Raw genomic sequence first — 16,674 nt, 5'->3', positions numbered from 1 at the left:
GAATCATGTTTAACATGAATGTTGAATGCATTTTGTTTTTATTAAAAGTTAAAGGCACTTGAAAACTATTGGTGATAACTCAAATTGCACGAGAAATCGAGAGCTGTTGATTGTTGTTGACATTTTATGAGCAATTGCTCCCTCTGCAGTAAAATAGTTTTTAAGAAAGCAGTAATTTATCACTATTTTTTTTTTAAATTGAATTCGAAACCTCTGCTGAGGTGTCCGATTAAAAGCATCTGAAAGCACACAACTTGTGCGACAAGGGTGTTTTCTTCCATATCATGTTTTCTTTAATTCATTCTGTCGCAACTTCGACAACCAATTGAGTTCAAACTTTCACAGATTTCTTTGCATATGTTGAGATACACCAAGTGAGAAGACTGTTCTTTGACAATTACCAAATGTGTCCAGTGCCTTTGTAGGGCCTGGGTAATTTTTGTGGGACACGATAAGTAAGTCCACGGATTTACATTGAACTCACAAAGTGTGAAAATATTCATTGTAGAAAGATTCCCTTAAAGTATAACTTGCTGTCCTATAAGGTGCTGTAGTCTTTTAAGAAATGAGTAAAACAAGTCACCAAAATATTTTCGTCTAAAGAGGAAAATCAGTTCATCATGTAAAACGAATTTTTGTACGTGACATTGTTTTACTCATTAAAAAAAAGTACAGCACCTCAGCTATTAATGTTCTAAAGGAAGCTTTGTACATTCATTATCTTCAAATGGTGTTAGTTTGATGTGAATCTGTGCACATTGTGTTGTGTGTACCAAAAATGCTATGAGACCGATCAAGAAGGCTCTTCCCACGCCGCACTCCAATGCCTTGCTGCACAAATCCGCCGCGCGCCAAGCACACGCGCACGCATCTCGGACCTTAGTGTCGGACCTTCGTCGCGTTGTGATTGGTCAAAAAACAATTGGGCGGAGCTTAATGGATCGGTGTAGTGAAGCAGAGCTTTTTAGATGAACACAATGTATTGAAATGCTGATGCTTGTCTTTGACTTACAAAGTCTTTTCTTTGTCTCACATAGTGAGTTTTATCTGTACTTATTATTCAAAATAACATGTTTGTTGATTAAATGTTTTGACTTAATTTTAAAGGTGTAGTCTCAAATCGGTTAGATCCGGGAAGTATTGTGTTATCTGTCCCACATCATGGGCTGAAGCAATAGAGGGCGCTATCAAAAGAGTTTTTACACGGTTCCGGTGTGGCAAAATAGTCTGCCCCCGGAGAATCGATCCCCCATGTGGCAAATTGTGTGCACAACTTTTTTGCGATAGCGCCCTCTTTTGAATCCTCCTCCTGAGCCCATGTTAATTCCCCATTGGATGACAGAATCTCCTGCCCCACCGGTGCATTAATCCGAAAGTCGTTGGTTCAATTCCCGGTCTTGTACTTTACTTATATATCTGTACGATCAACCATTTCTGTGAATCTGTTTGCTGTCCCTTAAGCCTCGTAAGTTATCAAGCACTCAACACAAATCTATTTCATTACTCCTTCAAAAGAGATTTTACTTATGGTTGTACCCGCAAGTTTACTATTCAGACATGTTCTCCACACCATGCAAAGACTCAATGGGAGACTTTCTGGGACGATAGAGGGCAGCAGACTTCCGGGTAAATCCATTGTTCTCAGAATTATGCGCATGTTCAGAACTACGTAAACAATGGAAATTTACCCGGTATGTCTGCTGCCGCCTAGCGTTGGAAAGTCTCCTATTGTATGGGTTTCTTGGCGTATTGTGTTGATCCATGCTTCCTCCATGGTCCAACTTAACCACCATTGCTTCAATGGGCACAACTACATACAGTAACCCCATCCCCCCCCCCAGCCCCGCCCTGAAATCCCACTCATACATGCATGCAACCTTCCCATTATTGCAGCCCAACTCGTAACTCGCTAAATACCCGATACCAGACTATGGAATGCAGGATCTTTTGTGTTCGTTGAAACAACACACGTGGACGCTGTATTACGCGCCACTGCATTCAAGCAGTGTTTACCAGCTAAAATGTATTATATCATCAGAGGTAGTGTCTTGCCAGAGCGCGAACCTGTTCAACAGGGACCATTTCGCTACTGTGAGGAAGTGTTGTAGGTTTAGCCTTCAAAGCTGAACTCAATCGGACTAATCATTGTACGGGGGTAAGTCATCATTATTAATGTTTGTTTGACACAATTGCATTTGTTAAAACAATCATGCCAGATCGTGTCTAGAAGCAATAGCAGCGAGTAGAGATACTTTGGGTGCGTTCATTTAGCTTCCCTGGGTCGACCCCATTGTGTGGCGGTTTTTTTTTTCACAGGACAAGTGTCTGCAGATAATTACCAACGTTCGTCCTGGTAAAAAAAAAAAAAAAAAAACGCCACGCACCGGGTTTGACCCAGGAGAGCTAAACGAACGCATCCGATAAGGGCTACTCAATCAAAATGTGAAGCCATGATTGTGGGGGTTCACTCACTCGAGTGAAACATGTAGGTTCACGTTATACATGTAAAGCGCAGACGATGCTAATGTAGGGGTACCGGTCAACTCGGTACCAAGTCAACTCGGTCCCAAGTCAATAGGTCCTAAGTCAATATGTACCAAGTCAATTCAAGTTGACTGGGACCGAGTTGACTTGGGACCGAGTTGACTCATAAGCTAATTATTTAGCGTCAACTGTACATTGTGTACGTTGGTTACTCGGCGGGATCCTTATGATGGGTAATTTAAAGGGACGATTGGACGAGTTGGTCTATAACTCGTACCCAAGTCAACTCGCACGCGAGTATACTCGTACCAAAGTCAACTCATCACGTCACATTAGTGGAGATAATAGCATTTTATATCCATTTATTCATGTACAATTTGTTATATTATTTCAGAGGACATTTGGGATTTGTGATTCCCTGTACCTGTAACGATGTCCACCACCACGAGTGTTGTAATCACCAAGCAGCCCGTGTCCACGGCGGGAGTAACAGTCATTGTGAGTCTCCCCCCCTCCCCCCTTATTGGGTGCGTTTGTTAGCTTCCCTGGGTAACCCCGCGGTGCTCACTCGGGTGAGCCCCTGACAAGAGCTAAACGAACGACCACTCACCGCTCTCGTAGTGACGTCGTCTACCTGGGGCCAGCCCCCAAGTGACCCACTCCACAAGCAGGGCACTGGGGGCTGACCTGGTGAGCCCATAGAATTACGTCAAAAGCTATTTTAACCCACCGGGGATGACCCAGGAAAGCTAACGAACGAACGCACCCATTGAAAGTAACATCTTTCAACAAACTCATAATTTTACGCCATTATCTGCGATTGATTTGCGCCAAAATGGTTTTCCTGTAATAATTATATTTTCTAAAATGTACCTCCTCCATTGAGTATGAATCAGTATAATAAACAAAAATAATATTAAAATTATAAATAATTCGCCTCTAAATTTTAACAGGAAAAACAACCCAAGCTTCGTTTCTTAGATTGAAATATTTTGAATTCCAGTTGTCTCTAAAACAACCTTTTTTGAAAGGAAATTGTTTCTCAAAGTAATATACTTTATTAAAGGCAGTGGACATTATTTGTAATTACCAAAATAAATATCATCAGTTTTTTTTTCTCTCGATGTCTTATACTAACAACATCTCCCCACTGCTAGTTAATACCAAAATTGTTTTATGTTAACAATTGTTTTGAGTAATTACCAATAGTATCCAGTACCTTTAAAGACAGTGGACACTATTGGTAAATTGTCAAAGACCAGTCTTCCTACTGGTTGTTTCTCAACATAAAATAACAAACCTGCGAAAATTTAAGCTCGATTGGTCGTTAGGGTTGCGAGATAACTATGAAAGAAAGAACACCTTTGTCACACGAAGTTGTGTGCTTTCAGATGCTTGATTTCGAGACCTCAAGTTCTAAATCTGAGGTCTCGAAATCAAAATCGTGGAGAATTACTTCTTTCTCAAAAACTACTCCACTTCAGAGGGAGCCGTTTCTCACAATGTTTTCTACAATCAACACCTCCCCATTACTCGTTACCAAGTAAAGTTTTATGCTGATAATTATTTTGAGTAATTACCAATAGTGTCAAATGCCTTTAAATTCACTTATGTTCCTGACCTCATGCAGTGTTGTTTACACCTTTTCCACAGGCCCTGGGTGTTTATAAGAAGAACCCACGTGGGAAACCAAGGATGTGGTCCACTCCGCTGTTTGCTTGCTTGGAAGACATACCCAGCTGTAAGTTCAACTATTTATTTATGTATTAATTTATTTATTAAAGGCAGTGGACACTATTGGCAATTGTCAAAGACTAGCCTTCACAGTTGGAGTATTTCAACATATCCATAAAATAACAAACCTGTGAAAATTTGAGCTTAATTGGTCATCTAACTTGCAAGATAATAATCAAAGAAAAAACAACTTTGTCACACAAAGTTGTGTGCGTTTAGATGGTTGATTTCGAGACCTCAAGTCCTAAATCTGAGGTCTCGAAATCAAATTCGTTGAAAATTACTTCTTTCTCGAAAACTATAATGGCACTTCAAAGGGAGCCGTTTCTCACAATGCTTTATACCATCAACCTCTCCCATTACTCGTCACCAAGTAAGGTTTTATGCTTATAAATATTTTGAGTAATTACCAATAGTGTCCAGTGCCTTTAATTCATTCATTCTTAATTTTAATATAAACCACAAAGGAAACTGACGTTATCCAGTCAGTTTCCCTTGTGGTTTATATTGATATCTGAAACAAAAAGTCGCATCCCCTTATGGTGATCCCCTGGCTGCCGCCTCCCAGGTTGTATCGTCATTTGGGTGTGATCCCTGGCTACACGGCAGTTAACGGTTGTATGGCTTCTGACTGGCACCCCCGAACAAAGATATTGAAAAAATAGGGACACCGCCAATATAGGGCTAGATAGCTCAGTTGGTAGAGCGCCGGCACGTTAATCCGGAGGTCGTTGGTTTGAAATCCCCTTCTAGTCAATTCTTTGTTCAACCCCAAAAATAATTCTTTATTTTATTATGGATAAAATCAGCTGAACATGGATGTTTTTTGTCCACCGATGCCCATTTGTACCACTAAAAATTACATCACTGAACATAACAGAATTGTTTTATTTTAACAAAACAGTTGCAGCCAGTGAGATCAATCGGCCATCTGGGTCACGAGAGAATAATGAAAAACCGATTACAAATTTTGCATTGCATCGATGCCAAAACAGAAACGAATAAAACGCTCACTAAAAAGTGATAAACTCCAATCGCGAAATTAGATTATTTATTTCTCATCAAATAATATGACATTTCAGACAGAAATATTTCATGGGATGTTTTCTACTATCATCATCGTAACTTTCATGTAAATCAATTTGTTTCTTACCAATATTATTCTGAAAGTAGTAAACCAAAAGTGCTTAATAATTTTGTTGAACTCTAGATCTGCAAAGATTTGCTCAATTTTATATTGTGTTGTTCATTTTTTATTTTTTATTTTTTTTTGGCACACAGCCAACAAGAGATCTTTAATCAACTGAAGACGACCCTATCATTCCTTTTAAACAAATTTGTTTGACTCTTAGACGTTATTTATTTGTGTTCTTTGCAGGTGTGTTTGGCTGGTGTTTCCCGTGTATTTTTGACTGTTTCGTAGCATTCAAAATGCGTGAGTGCTTTTGTATTGGTTGTTGCTATCCCTATTCTACAGTGCTTATGAGATCCGTTGTTCGGGAGCGCCACAATATCAATGTGAGTTATTATTATTATAGGTTTTCTCGGTCAAATTCGGAAAACGAGCAGTCAATTAAATTTTCATGCGTTCGAATTAAAGCTGTTTTGCTTTTCCAGTTGTTACTTTTCCAGTTTTGCTTTTCCAGTTGTTTCAAATTCAGAATTCGGCCGTTCAATTTCGCGTTGCGTCATTCTTTTTCGTGACACACACGCCTCAAGAAGCGTCTGCGAATTTGAATGCTGCTTTGATGAATTGTTAAATTGAATGATTATTTTGTGAATTAGAATGACGCAACATTACATTTGACTAATCCCAAAACGAAATGGAATGACCCTATTGAGTAGCATCATATTTTGCGCGAAATAGAATGACTTGATGGTTAAATTGGCTGATTTTTTCCGAAATTGACCGAGAAAACCTATATTATTATTATTACTATTTTTATTATTATTATTATTTCATTTTATCATAGCATGCAAAAGAAAGATCACATTTTCCTTTGTGCCGGTAACTCCTCGAGTCGGGCTACGTCCCGTAGCCTTAGATCTCAAGGGTCTTTTTCAGGATCCTCGCTGTTCCCAAAAGCGCTTTCTTCTGCAACAGATCTACCCTCACATTTGTCTCTATTTCATCTGGATGTTTCCCACGTGCTTTGGGAATGGTGCCAAGTGCTCCAACCACCACGGGGACTACTTTTACCTTTACCTGCCAAATCTTACGAAGTTCCCAGGCCAGGTCCTGGTACTTCTCGATCTTTTTCATCTCCTTCGAAGCTACCCTTTTATTATTATTATTATTATTATTGTTGTTATTATTATTATTCTTATTATTAAGTAGGATTGAAACTGTGCATGGTGGAAATACGATAAAGAAAGGTTTGCGGTAACACAACGTAATGACTATCTCTAATGAGTTGGGGTGGTACAGAAAAGAACCGTTGGTTTCAATTCGACGTTTCGATCAGTACGCTCTGATCGTCTTCTCATCGTCTTCTGGAGAAAACGGTTCTTTTTAGAACCACCCCAACTTATTAGAGATAGTCATTAAATGGTGTTACCGCAAACCTTTATATAATTATTGAGTTATTATTATTATGTTGTTTATTAGACCAATACAAACAGTCAAGTTACAATAGCACAAGACAGAACATTAACGGAAAAACAATAATAAAAAAAGGAAAAAAGGAAAATAAATACAGAATTAAATAATTGAACAAATAAGGTGAAATTAAAATAAATTCACTTAAATAAATTATTTGAATAAGAAAACAAAAGCAAAAAATAAATACTATAAGAGGGCGGCTGAAGGCGGAGCATGCAGGAGGAAAACAACCAGGAAGGATAAAAAAAACAAGGACAAATCATGCAGGTCAGGGGTAACAGAAGTCAACCAAATTACTGTTCCTCGGAAGCATGCTGCCCCACGCATGACCAACAAACACAATGAACTCAGTTAGCATAGACCTTTAACACGGTGTGTCCATCTTAATTTGAGTCCGTTCCAACTCATTGTAACCCAACTGTCAAGGCTGGGCGAATTAATTATCTGCTGCCCTGTTTGCGAAACTGGTTTGCATTAATAACTGCTATTGGAAACGGGGATCACGACCAAGATGCATGGTGACAGCGTGATAAAGGTCTTAAGCAATGAGAAACTATTTGGACGCTTGGTGGCAGTAGACATCGTTCCCGGTTATGTGCGCATGATCAAAACTATGGAAACAATGCCAATTTTCCTTGGTAAGTTTGCTGCCACCTGGCGATCAAAAGTGTTTCATTTGGACTGTAGAACTTCACACTTATATATATATATATATACACATGTGGTTTATTATTTGATATAATATATATATAGGTACAGTCCTAACACAACCCCCGACAGATATACTGGGCTGTCACAAATTTACCCGTTCCAAATGCAAAACGTGTCTGCACATTAAGCCCTCATGTAAGGTGAAGAGTCATACCACTGGCTCTTCATACAACATCAAGACCGACTCTGAATGCAGCACGTCTAATGTAGTCTATGTCATATCATGTAAGAGATGTGGGCTACAATATGTGGGAGAGACTAAGACCAAACTTAGTCTTCGCTTTGCGAATCATGTCTCTTCCATAAAGACTAAGAAACCGTACCCAGTCTCTATCCACTTCAACAGCCCCAATCATAGTGTCATTGATGTTGAACTTCTGGTGATTGAAGCTTGCAATGGTGATGACACACACCACAAGGTTATATATATATATTTTTAAACCGCGGACATAAGTACGGGTAAAAACGGCATTTAAAGTGACCAGTAGTTCTTTAGTTTAATTGAAATCTTCAATTATGTTGGATGAAGATACACAAAGACGTCAGTTCCTGTCTACGGCCCAAAACAGAATGATCACAAATAATGGGAGGCAGTCCACAGAGGGCGCTAGCCTTGCACTTAAACGCATTATTACGTGATACAAAAAGAACGTGAGCGGGCTTCGCCCTATTATATTTTATTAAACGATCACATCCATTCACCTCAATGCCAGGTGCCCCTTCACTGTAAATAAAAATCCCGTAAAATTTACGGTGCAGCTAGGGTCCAGGTAAAGTGCAGCAAATTTCACGGTGGAAGTTTTGCAAACAACCCATTCACGGCATAATTTAAAAAACTTACACAGTAAAACCATAGAGCAAAGGTAAAACTGACGGTGATTTAACAGGCACCCTACCTGGCAGGTAAAAAGTTTCGTAAATTTTACAGGTTTGTTCTACGATAGGCCTTCAGCTCGAAAGTCCGAAGGTTCGGTGGTCTGAAGGTTCGTTCCGTTAGTCCAAAGGTTTGTTGGTTCAAAGGTTCGTTAGTCCGAAGGTTCGTTAGTCCGAAGGTTTGTTGGTCCAAAGGTTTGTTGGTCCGAAGGTTTGTTGGTCCGAAGGTTCGTTAGTCCGAAGGTTCGTTGGTCCGAAAATTCGTTGGTCCGAAGGTTCGTTGGTCCGAAGGTTCGTTGGTCCGAAGGTTCGTTGGTCCGAAGGTTCGTTGGTCCGAAGGTTCGTTGGTCCGAAGGTTCGTTAGTCCGAAGGTTCGTTAGTCCGAAGGTTCGTTGGTCCGAAGGTTCGTTGGTCCGAAAGGTTCGTTGGTCCGAAGGTTCGTTAGTTCGAAGGTTCGATAGTCCGAAGATACATTAAGATCCGATTGTCCGAGTTGACAATACGGTTCGATCATCGATTCGGACTATCGGACCTTATCGTCGATTCGGACTATCGGACCTTATCGTCGATTCGGACTACCGGACCTTCGGACCAGTGAACCTTCGGACCAGTGAACCTTCGGATCAATGAACATTCGGACTAATGAACCATCAGACTATCGCATCAAACGATTAAAGAACCCTATTTCATTTTCGGACTAATGAACCCCCTGTTATGGAAAATTTGTACGTTCGGACTATATTGAACTTTCGGACTAACGGACCTTCGGACTATCAGGTGGACACCTGTTTTATAGCGTATAACACTGGTCCATACAATATTTTCTAACCTTTGACCTTTGTTGCCGTTTTTCATTCCAGGGTTCATTATGCCGGGATGTGTGTACAGTCTACTGGTGTGGTCCATGCGCTCAATGCCAGACTTATCGTGAAGTCGAAAATGTAAGAATGGGGCGTATCACACCGTAAAGAAGCCTAGATTAATAATTAGGCACCATATCAAAACTTTTCCCGGACAACTTGTGGAAGGGTTTACCCGAAACCATTTGGGAGCAACTGCTGGCTCCCAGTAGACAGCAAATCTAAGTGTGTGCGGTTTTACCAATATTAAACAAACGGCCCATAGAACTTTCCTGAAAGCTTTTACTGGAGCTTATACAGAATGCACAATATTTTGTTGAGGGATAACAAATTAGCTCCGGGAAAACTTTTCCGCAAGTTATCCGGGAAAAGTTTAGATAAAGTGCCCTATAGTTAAAGTTACTGGGGTGGATTTCACCAAGAGTTATTAAGATGACTCGAGTTAGGACGAGTTACTCATCCTAACTTTGACTAGCCATACGTTTTTAGTATCTCCTAGGACTAGTCCTAAACTCTTTGTGAAATCCACCTCTGGACACTTTTGGTAATAACTCCAAATAGTTGTTTGCATACAACCTTTAACGAGCATGAGATATGTTGATAGTATATGAAACATTGTGGAAAATGGCTCCCTCTGAAATAACATGGGTTTTTTGAGGAAGGGGTACTTTTTCACACATTTGTGCAGTTTTTTTTCCATTCAATATTATCTTCCAACTTCGATGACCAGATTGAGTCCAACTAAAAATAAAAAAAACTATTGTTGCAAAAAAAAAAGTGGGTGCTATCAGATGCCTAATAACAGGACTTAGACCTGAGGTCTTTCTGGAATTCAATTAAACTAACACTACGTGAGAAATTAACTTCTTACTTCAGAGCGAGCAGTTTCTCACAACGATGATTTATACATGGACTGTCAAACTATACAATTGTAACTTTCATATTATTATTATGTTAAAATATTTATGAAATATTTATTTCAGGGTTATCGAATGTTCTTTACTCGAAGTTAAACCTCTTTATCGACATCAACGTTTATTTATTATAGTATAACTTTCACTGTTCAACATATTTATTCAAATAATGTTTCCGGGTTATCGACTGTTCTTTACTCGAAGTTAAACCTCTTTATCGACACCAACGTTTATTTATATAGTATAACTTTCATTGTTCAACATATTTATTCAAATAATATTTCCAGATAATCGACTGTTCTTTACTCGAAGTTAAACATATTTATCGACACCAACGTTTATTTATATAGTATAACTTTCATTGTTCAACATATTTATTCAAATAATATTTCCAGATAATCGACTGTTCTTTTCTCCAAGTTAAACAAATTTATCGACACCAAATTTTATTTATATAGTATAACTTTCATCGTTCAGCATATTTATTCAACTAATATTTCCAGGATATCGAATGTCATAATCTAAGTAAAGAATGTGTGTTGACGCCAATGCTTTTATTAAGTATAAACATTTTTCCGGTTCCAATTTCCGGTTCTTGTGCAAAATATTATAAACACTCTCGGTTATTGACTATTCTCTTTCGAAAAAAAGGGGGGGGGGGGGGTAAGACGTTGTTTGTGATTTGAACAGTGTCCTTGCTGTTATATATATATATTTTTGAATGTGATAAGTGTGTAATAGTGGGTGCGTTCGATTAGCTTCAGTGGATCGACCCCGGTCTGACCCCGGTACGTTCGAATAGCTAGTTATTTTGACGTCAATGTAGGGGCTCACCCGGGTCAGCCACTTGGGGGCTGACCCGAGGTGCATGACGTCACCACGAGAGGGCGAGTGTGATCGTTCGTTTAGCTCTTGTCAGAGTCTCACCCGAGTGAGCACGCGGGGTCGACCCAGGGAAGCTTATCGAATGTATTGTTCAGAGGAAACTATTTATTTCGTAACTTCAAATAAAAACTTGTTTAATTGTCTTATGATAGTAGTTTTGTGAATGTTATGATCAATATACTGAGATCTTCATTGCGTAAACCGGGCGTTCAATTTGACACCGCTATCATGTATGATTCCAAAGAATAAATCAAATTAACACTAAAGTAGTGTGTTGGAAGAATTGTTTTTGTAAAAACATTCTATGTTGGACTTTTTAATTTACATTTTTGGGGGCATCTATGATGTGACAACATAATGTTGTGTTAATTTTAATGACCAAGTTTTCCAGTGAATTGATCACATTATAACAACATTTTGTTCTATTGCATTTTCCAAATATGTAAATTAAACAATTTTGTGTACATCATGTGCTGTGTGAATTGACTAAGAATCTCCGTGTGAAATGAATTTGAGGTCAAAGGCAACATCCGGTTGAGCAGGTGTTTGACGTTGTTATAGACATGTCTTGTGTTAATAAACAAACCGCCTTGGCTGGCGTGGCCGGTTGAATGTTAGTAAAACATAATTCAATTTAGAGGCATGCAGTGGGCACTATTGGTTGGGTGTTTCAAAAATGGCGTCCGTGGTGACTTCAATTGACGCACTTATTTTAGAATGGTCAAAGTGTAGTCTTGAATACCTAGGAATGAAATAGAATGCCTGAAGCGAGTCTGAAAGAGAAAAATGCAATCGTGTGTGCACGTAAACAAAATTGAATGCATTAAGAGCTAAAAAGAAACCCTAAGTTTGAGAGAATTAGGGGAAAATGCGTGAATTTGAATGCATGTTAATGAAACTGATTGATTTTTTGCTGAAATTGGCCGGGAAAACCTATTTAAAAAAAAAAAACAAAAAAAACAAGTGTCGCGTTATCTGTGACGTTGCCCACATATTATTTGCTGCATTATGCAGTCTTATAAAAAGTCTTATAACAAAAGAGAAAGTAAATAACAATAGTCTTCGTAAGGAATTTCTAAGTGGTGCTTGCTCAACAAGGACTTTTTGTACAAAGTAAGTCTATGAGGGAATGTTCACACAATGATCAAAAGAAAGAACAATAGTCGTCTCCACAGGGACCCCATCAAAAACAAGAATGTATGTGTAATTGGCGGTGTGAATAGTTGATACCCGTTGAAATAAGAGCATTGTATGCTATGGAAATATCCAGTCTGGTCCGCAATGGCTCAAAAGACCGAGAAGTAGCCGTAGAAGGCAGCCGAACTGTGACCGTGAATCGACCGTTCCAGCACGGCATGAACACGGGTAACGTTTCGCTGCCTAGCCCGTAGGACGACAGTGCAGCCTGCAATGACCGTTGAATGCAGCGGATGAGTCCAGCCTGGGTCAGGGTACCAACGTACAACTCTTCGTCATGCCAATGGGTAAGTTTGTATCTTCCATTTTGAAGCCATGTTGAAGTATATGCCTTTCAATATTTTATAAATTCCAAATGATGAAAGCTGTTTATAAATTAATTCGACTTCTTAAGAAACTATCATGCAGTTGGCATTTATTATTTAATTATTTCTTATAATAGGCTATCCATTTTAATTTTCGACTCCATTTTGGGTGGATTTCACAATAAGTTAATACTATAGTCTTGACTCGAGTTAAGACGAGGTACTCGTCCTAACTTAGGACTAGCCTTAGGTTATAGTATATGACTAGACCTAAGTTTTTGGGTGAAATCGAGCCAGGCCACGTTTTATGGTTGCTAGAAAATCAATAATACTTTAATTTTCATCAATCTCTTTGGCTGTAAACTTAACAAACACAAAACCACTTAACTAGTCATAAACTTGCTTAGCTAAAACCTAACAAGCACGAAGTCATACAATTTTTTGTAAACAGCTGCTCCCCTCATTGGCCTATTTAGCAAGGCACAAAACATTTGCCTATGATTCATAAAATTGCTTAGCTCAAAACTTTACAAGTACAAAGTCGTTCTACTTTATATCGATCTGCTTGGCTCAACACATAACAAGCACAAAACCATCCCACCTCAAACAAATGCTTAGCTCAAACTAAGCAGAAACAAAATCATTCTGAGAATTACTATACTAAGTTCAAAACTTAGCGAGCACAAAACAGCAAGTACTATTGTTAATAATTTACTAAGCACAACAAATCCTACTTTTATAGATCTGATAATCAGAAAACTTGGCAAGCAGAAAACACTATCTTATTTGTCATTAGGCCTGATAGACAAAGGATCGGTTAAATGCAATTTTCATTCTGTGTTTACAAACCGCAACTCATTTGTTGTTTTTTGTTTGTTCAGTAGAAAACGTTTAATGTTTAGACTCTCCTCTAGAGCAACTCTATACAAATGGCTGCCACGATCTGAGCTGACTGAACTGATAGCGCCCTCTATTCAAAGAGAGTAACAATGATTGGTGATAAAGTGAGTACTTGTTTCAGTATCACATAAAATAAAATAAAAATGCCGACAACGTTTACTTAGTTTTCCTGCATTATTATTCTATCACAATTTTGACAATTTTAATCAAATGGTGTGTTTTACTGCCATAAAGCTCGACTAAAGATTTGCAGATATCCCCCCCCCCCCACACGCACAAAAACGCGGAAAGTATATACAACATTTTTAACAGTCGGAGTATGTACATCAAAATACTTTTGAGTCATTGATAATTAAGAATGGATGAGTAGTTAATTTGCATAGGGGACTAAACAGGACTACTGGTTCATGCATAATAATAATGAACTATTTTAGTATAGCGCATGTTGATATTATCACAATCACAGAGAAGTCTCTATGCGCTTTAAGATGAAAACAAAGGAGAAGTAAAAGTTAATAGAGATGCGCAGTAATTACACAAACAAAATTTAGTTGTCACAGAAACAAATACTGACGGCTATTGCAAAAAAATCAATGTGTTTTAACTTTTTCTTAAAAAGGAAATGCATTGAGATAACAGGTGTTAGTTGTCATATGTAATTGATGCTTTACAACATTTTGCTGTCCTGTAATGTTGTTTTTTTTTGCTGTGCCCTCTTACTCTTGGTCTCATTTGTTTCATTTTTAATTTGTTTTCAACAAAATTGAAACCACTTAATACACTGCCTGTGGATGAAGGCAACATTGTGCCCAAAATGGTTTCATGTTAATGTAGGATCACAGTTCGTCTACCATTCCATACCACATACTGAAAATGGTCGGACAGTAGGACGATTGAATGTACTTATGATACTTCATGATATTGATGTGATAAGTGAAATGGTCAGACAGTGGGAGGGTTGACTGTGGACTGTAAGTGTTCCTTTATAGTTTGTTTATCCCATTAAAACCACCAAATGAATGATTTCAAAAAATTGAGACAGTGAGAAAATGGGATGTTTAACTGTGTACTGTTCATTCTTTATTCAACTAAGGTGTTTTATAGCAGGTTGTCATAGATCATATGTCGCCAGTCAAAGCCGTCCAATGGATGTAATAAAAAGTGGATATACAGTAGGAGGGTTGACTGTGTACTGCGTGGGGTTCATTCAACACATTATGTTATAATTAAAACTGAAGGTTGGCATAGTTTAATTGTAACCAGTTCAAACCACCGAGTGTATTTTATAAATAGTCGGTCAGTAGGAGGGTTAACTGCGTACTGTGTCGTAAGCAGTCAACACATTGTATTATAATTATTGCACGCTGATATAGTTAATATGTAGCTCATTTAAACTATCAAGCGGGGTATTTAAATTGTCATAGAGTAGGAGGGTTGACTTTGTAATGTGTAGTGTCCCATCACTACATGATATTATATATTGTAGCTGGCATACTTTAATTGTTGCCCATTCAAACCACAATGTGGATTTTATTAGAATGGTGAGACAGTGGGAGGGTTAACTGAGTAGTTGAATTGCATGGCATAGTTAATATGTAGCCAGTTGAAGGCATCCTGTGAATGTTTCGAAAATGGTCAGACAGTAGGAGGGTTGAAGTATGCAATCAATGTATAATGTCATATTGTAGGCTGACAGTCAATATGTAGCCAGTTGAAGCCATTCTGTAATTGTGTCAAAAATGGTCAGACAGTAGGAGGGTTGATAGTGTACTTCAAAGTATGCAATCAATGTATGATGTCATATTGTAGGCTGACATAGTCAATATGGAACCAGGTGAAGCCATCCTGTAATTGTTTCGAAAATGGTCAGACAGTAGGAGGGTTGATAGTGTACTTCAAAGTATGCAATCAATGTATGATGTCATATTGTAGGCTGACATAGTCAATATTTAGCCAGTTAAAGCCATTCTGTAATTGTTTCGATGGTCAGACAGTAGGAGGGTTGGTAGTGTGCTGTAAAGTATGCAATCAATGTATGATGTCATATTGTAGGCTGACATAGTTAATATGTAGCCAGTTGAAGCCATCCTGTAATTGTTTCGAAAATGGTCAGACAGTAGGAGGGTTGATAGTGTACTTCAAAGTATGCAATCAATGTATGATGTCATGTTGTAGGCTGACATAGTTAATATGTAGCCAGTTGAAGCCATTCTGTAATTGTTTCGAAAATGGTCAGACAGTAGGAGGGTTGATAGTGTACTTCAAAGTATGCAATCAATGTATGATGTCATATTGTAGGCTGACATAGTTAATATGTAGCCAGTTGAAGCCATTCTGTGAATGTTTCGAAAATGGTCAGACAGTAGGAGGGTTGATAGTGTACTTCAAAGTATGCAATCAATGTATGATGTCATATTGTAGGCTGACATAGTCAATATGTAACCAGGTGAAGCCATACTGTAATTGTTTCGAAAATGGTCAGACAGTAGGATGGTTAATAGTGTGCTGTAAAGTATGCAATCAATGTATTTATTGGTGATACAGTAGGAGGGTTGACCATGTACAGTGTAATATCCATTCAACACATGTTGTACTACAGGCTGTCAAAGTTCATTGGCAAGTCAAGGCTTCTGGACGCTGTAAAATGGTCAGACAGTAGGAATGTTGGCCGTATACTGTGTATTATCAGTTCAAGGCTGACAAAGCTCATATTAGGCAAGCAACACAAAACCCTATTAGATAATAATAATAATAATAATAATGGAAATTTATATAGCGCCTATCCATGTAAACATGCTCCTGGGCGCTGAACAATTAAAAGAAAACATATTAAAATCCATACAATTAAAACACCCAATAGAAAATACAGTTAACATGTAATAAATGCAGAATTTGTACACAACAATCAATGATTAAAAAACACTGAGAATAAACCCTAGTTAAAAAAAACTGGAATTGCTACAGAGAATACAAAAATATATGTACATGTACTTGTACTTAGTGGTTTAAGAAAGCACGCTTAAAAAGATTTGTCTTAAGGCCAGCCTTGAAGGTATCAACATTACTGGCTTCCCTAAGTTGCTTAGGAAGCTCAGGTTCCACAGTTCAGGGCCAATTACAGAGAACATCCTATCACCTGCAGAAACCAGCTTCGCTCTGGGGCGGATCAACAGAGTAACATCACTAGCTGAACGAGTAGATCTAACAAC

At 38.3% G+C, this 16,674-nt stretch overlaps 1 protein-coding gene across 1 annotated transcript; it reads left to right on the top strand.

Annotated features, from left to right (window-relative positions):
* Nucleotides 1-1,997: 1,997 nt before the first annotated feature.
* On the top strand, nt 1,998-9,736 carry LOC117299379 (cornifelin homolog A-like). Its single transcript, XM_033782915.1, has 5 exons — nt 1,998-2,155; nt 2,879-2,982; nt 4,138-4,225; nt 5,597-5,736; nt 9,265-9,736. The coding sequence occupies exons 2-5, from the start codon at nt 2,917-2,919 to the stop codon at nt 9,370-9,372; spliced, it is 402 nt and encodes a 133-aa protein (XP_033638806.1). The 5' UTR covers nt 1,998-2,155; nt 2,879-2,916; the 3' UTR covers nt 9,373-9,736.
* Nucleotides 9,737-16,674: the final 6,938 nt, after the last annotated feature.

The sequence above is a fragment of the Asterias rubens genome, chromosome 14 (assembly GCF_902459465.1).
Source record: "Asterias rubens chromosome 14, eAstRub1.3, whole genome shotgun sequence".
Taxonomy (NCBI): Eukaryota; Metazoa; Echinodermata; class Asteroidea; order Forcipulatida; family Asteriidae; genus Asterias; species Asterias rubens.
This window is presented reverse-complemented; position numbering and strand designations above follow the sequence as displayed.

Bases quoted from the DNA above. Each gene is read 5' to 3' on its own strand.
- LOC117299379 (XM_033782915.1), top strand. From the start codon at position 2,917: ATGTCCACCACCACGAGTGTTGTAATCACCAAGCAGCCCGTGTCCACG. The intron at 4,226-5,596 runs GTAAGTTCAACT...TGTTCTTTGCAG, and splicing joins CTTGGAAGACATACCCAGCT to GTGTGTTTGGCTGGTGTTTC. The intron at 5,737-9,264 runs GTGAGTTATTAT...TTTTCATTCCAG, and splicing joins GGGAGCGCCACAATATCAAT to GGTTCATTATGCCGGGATGT.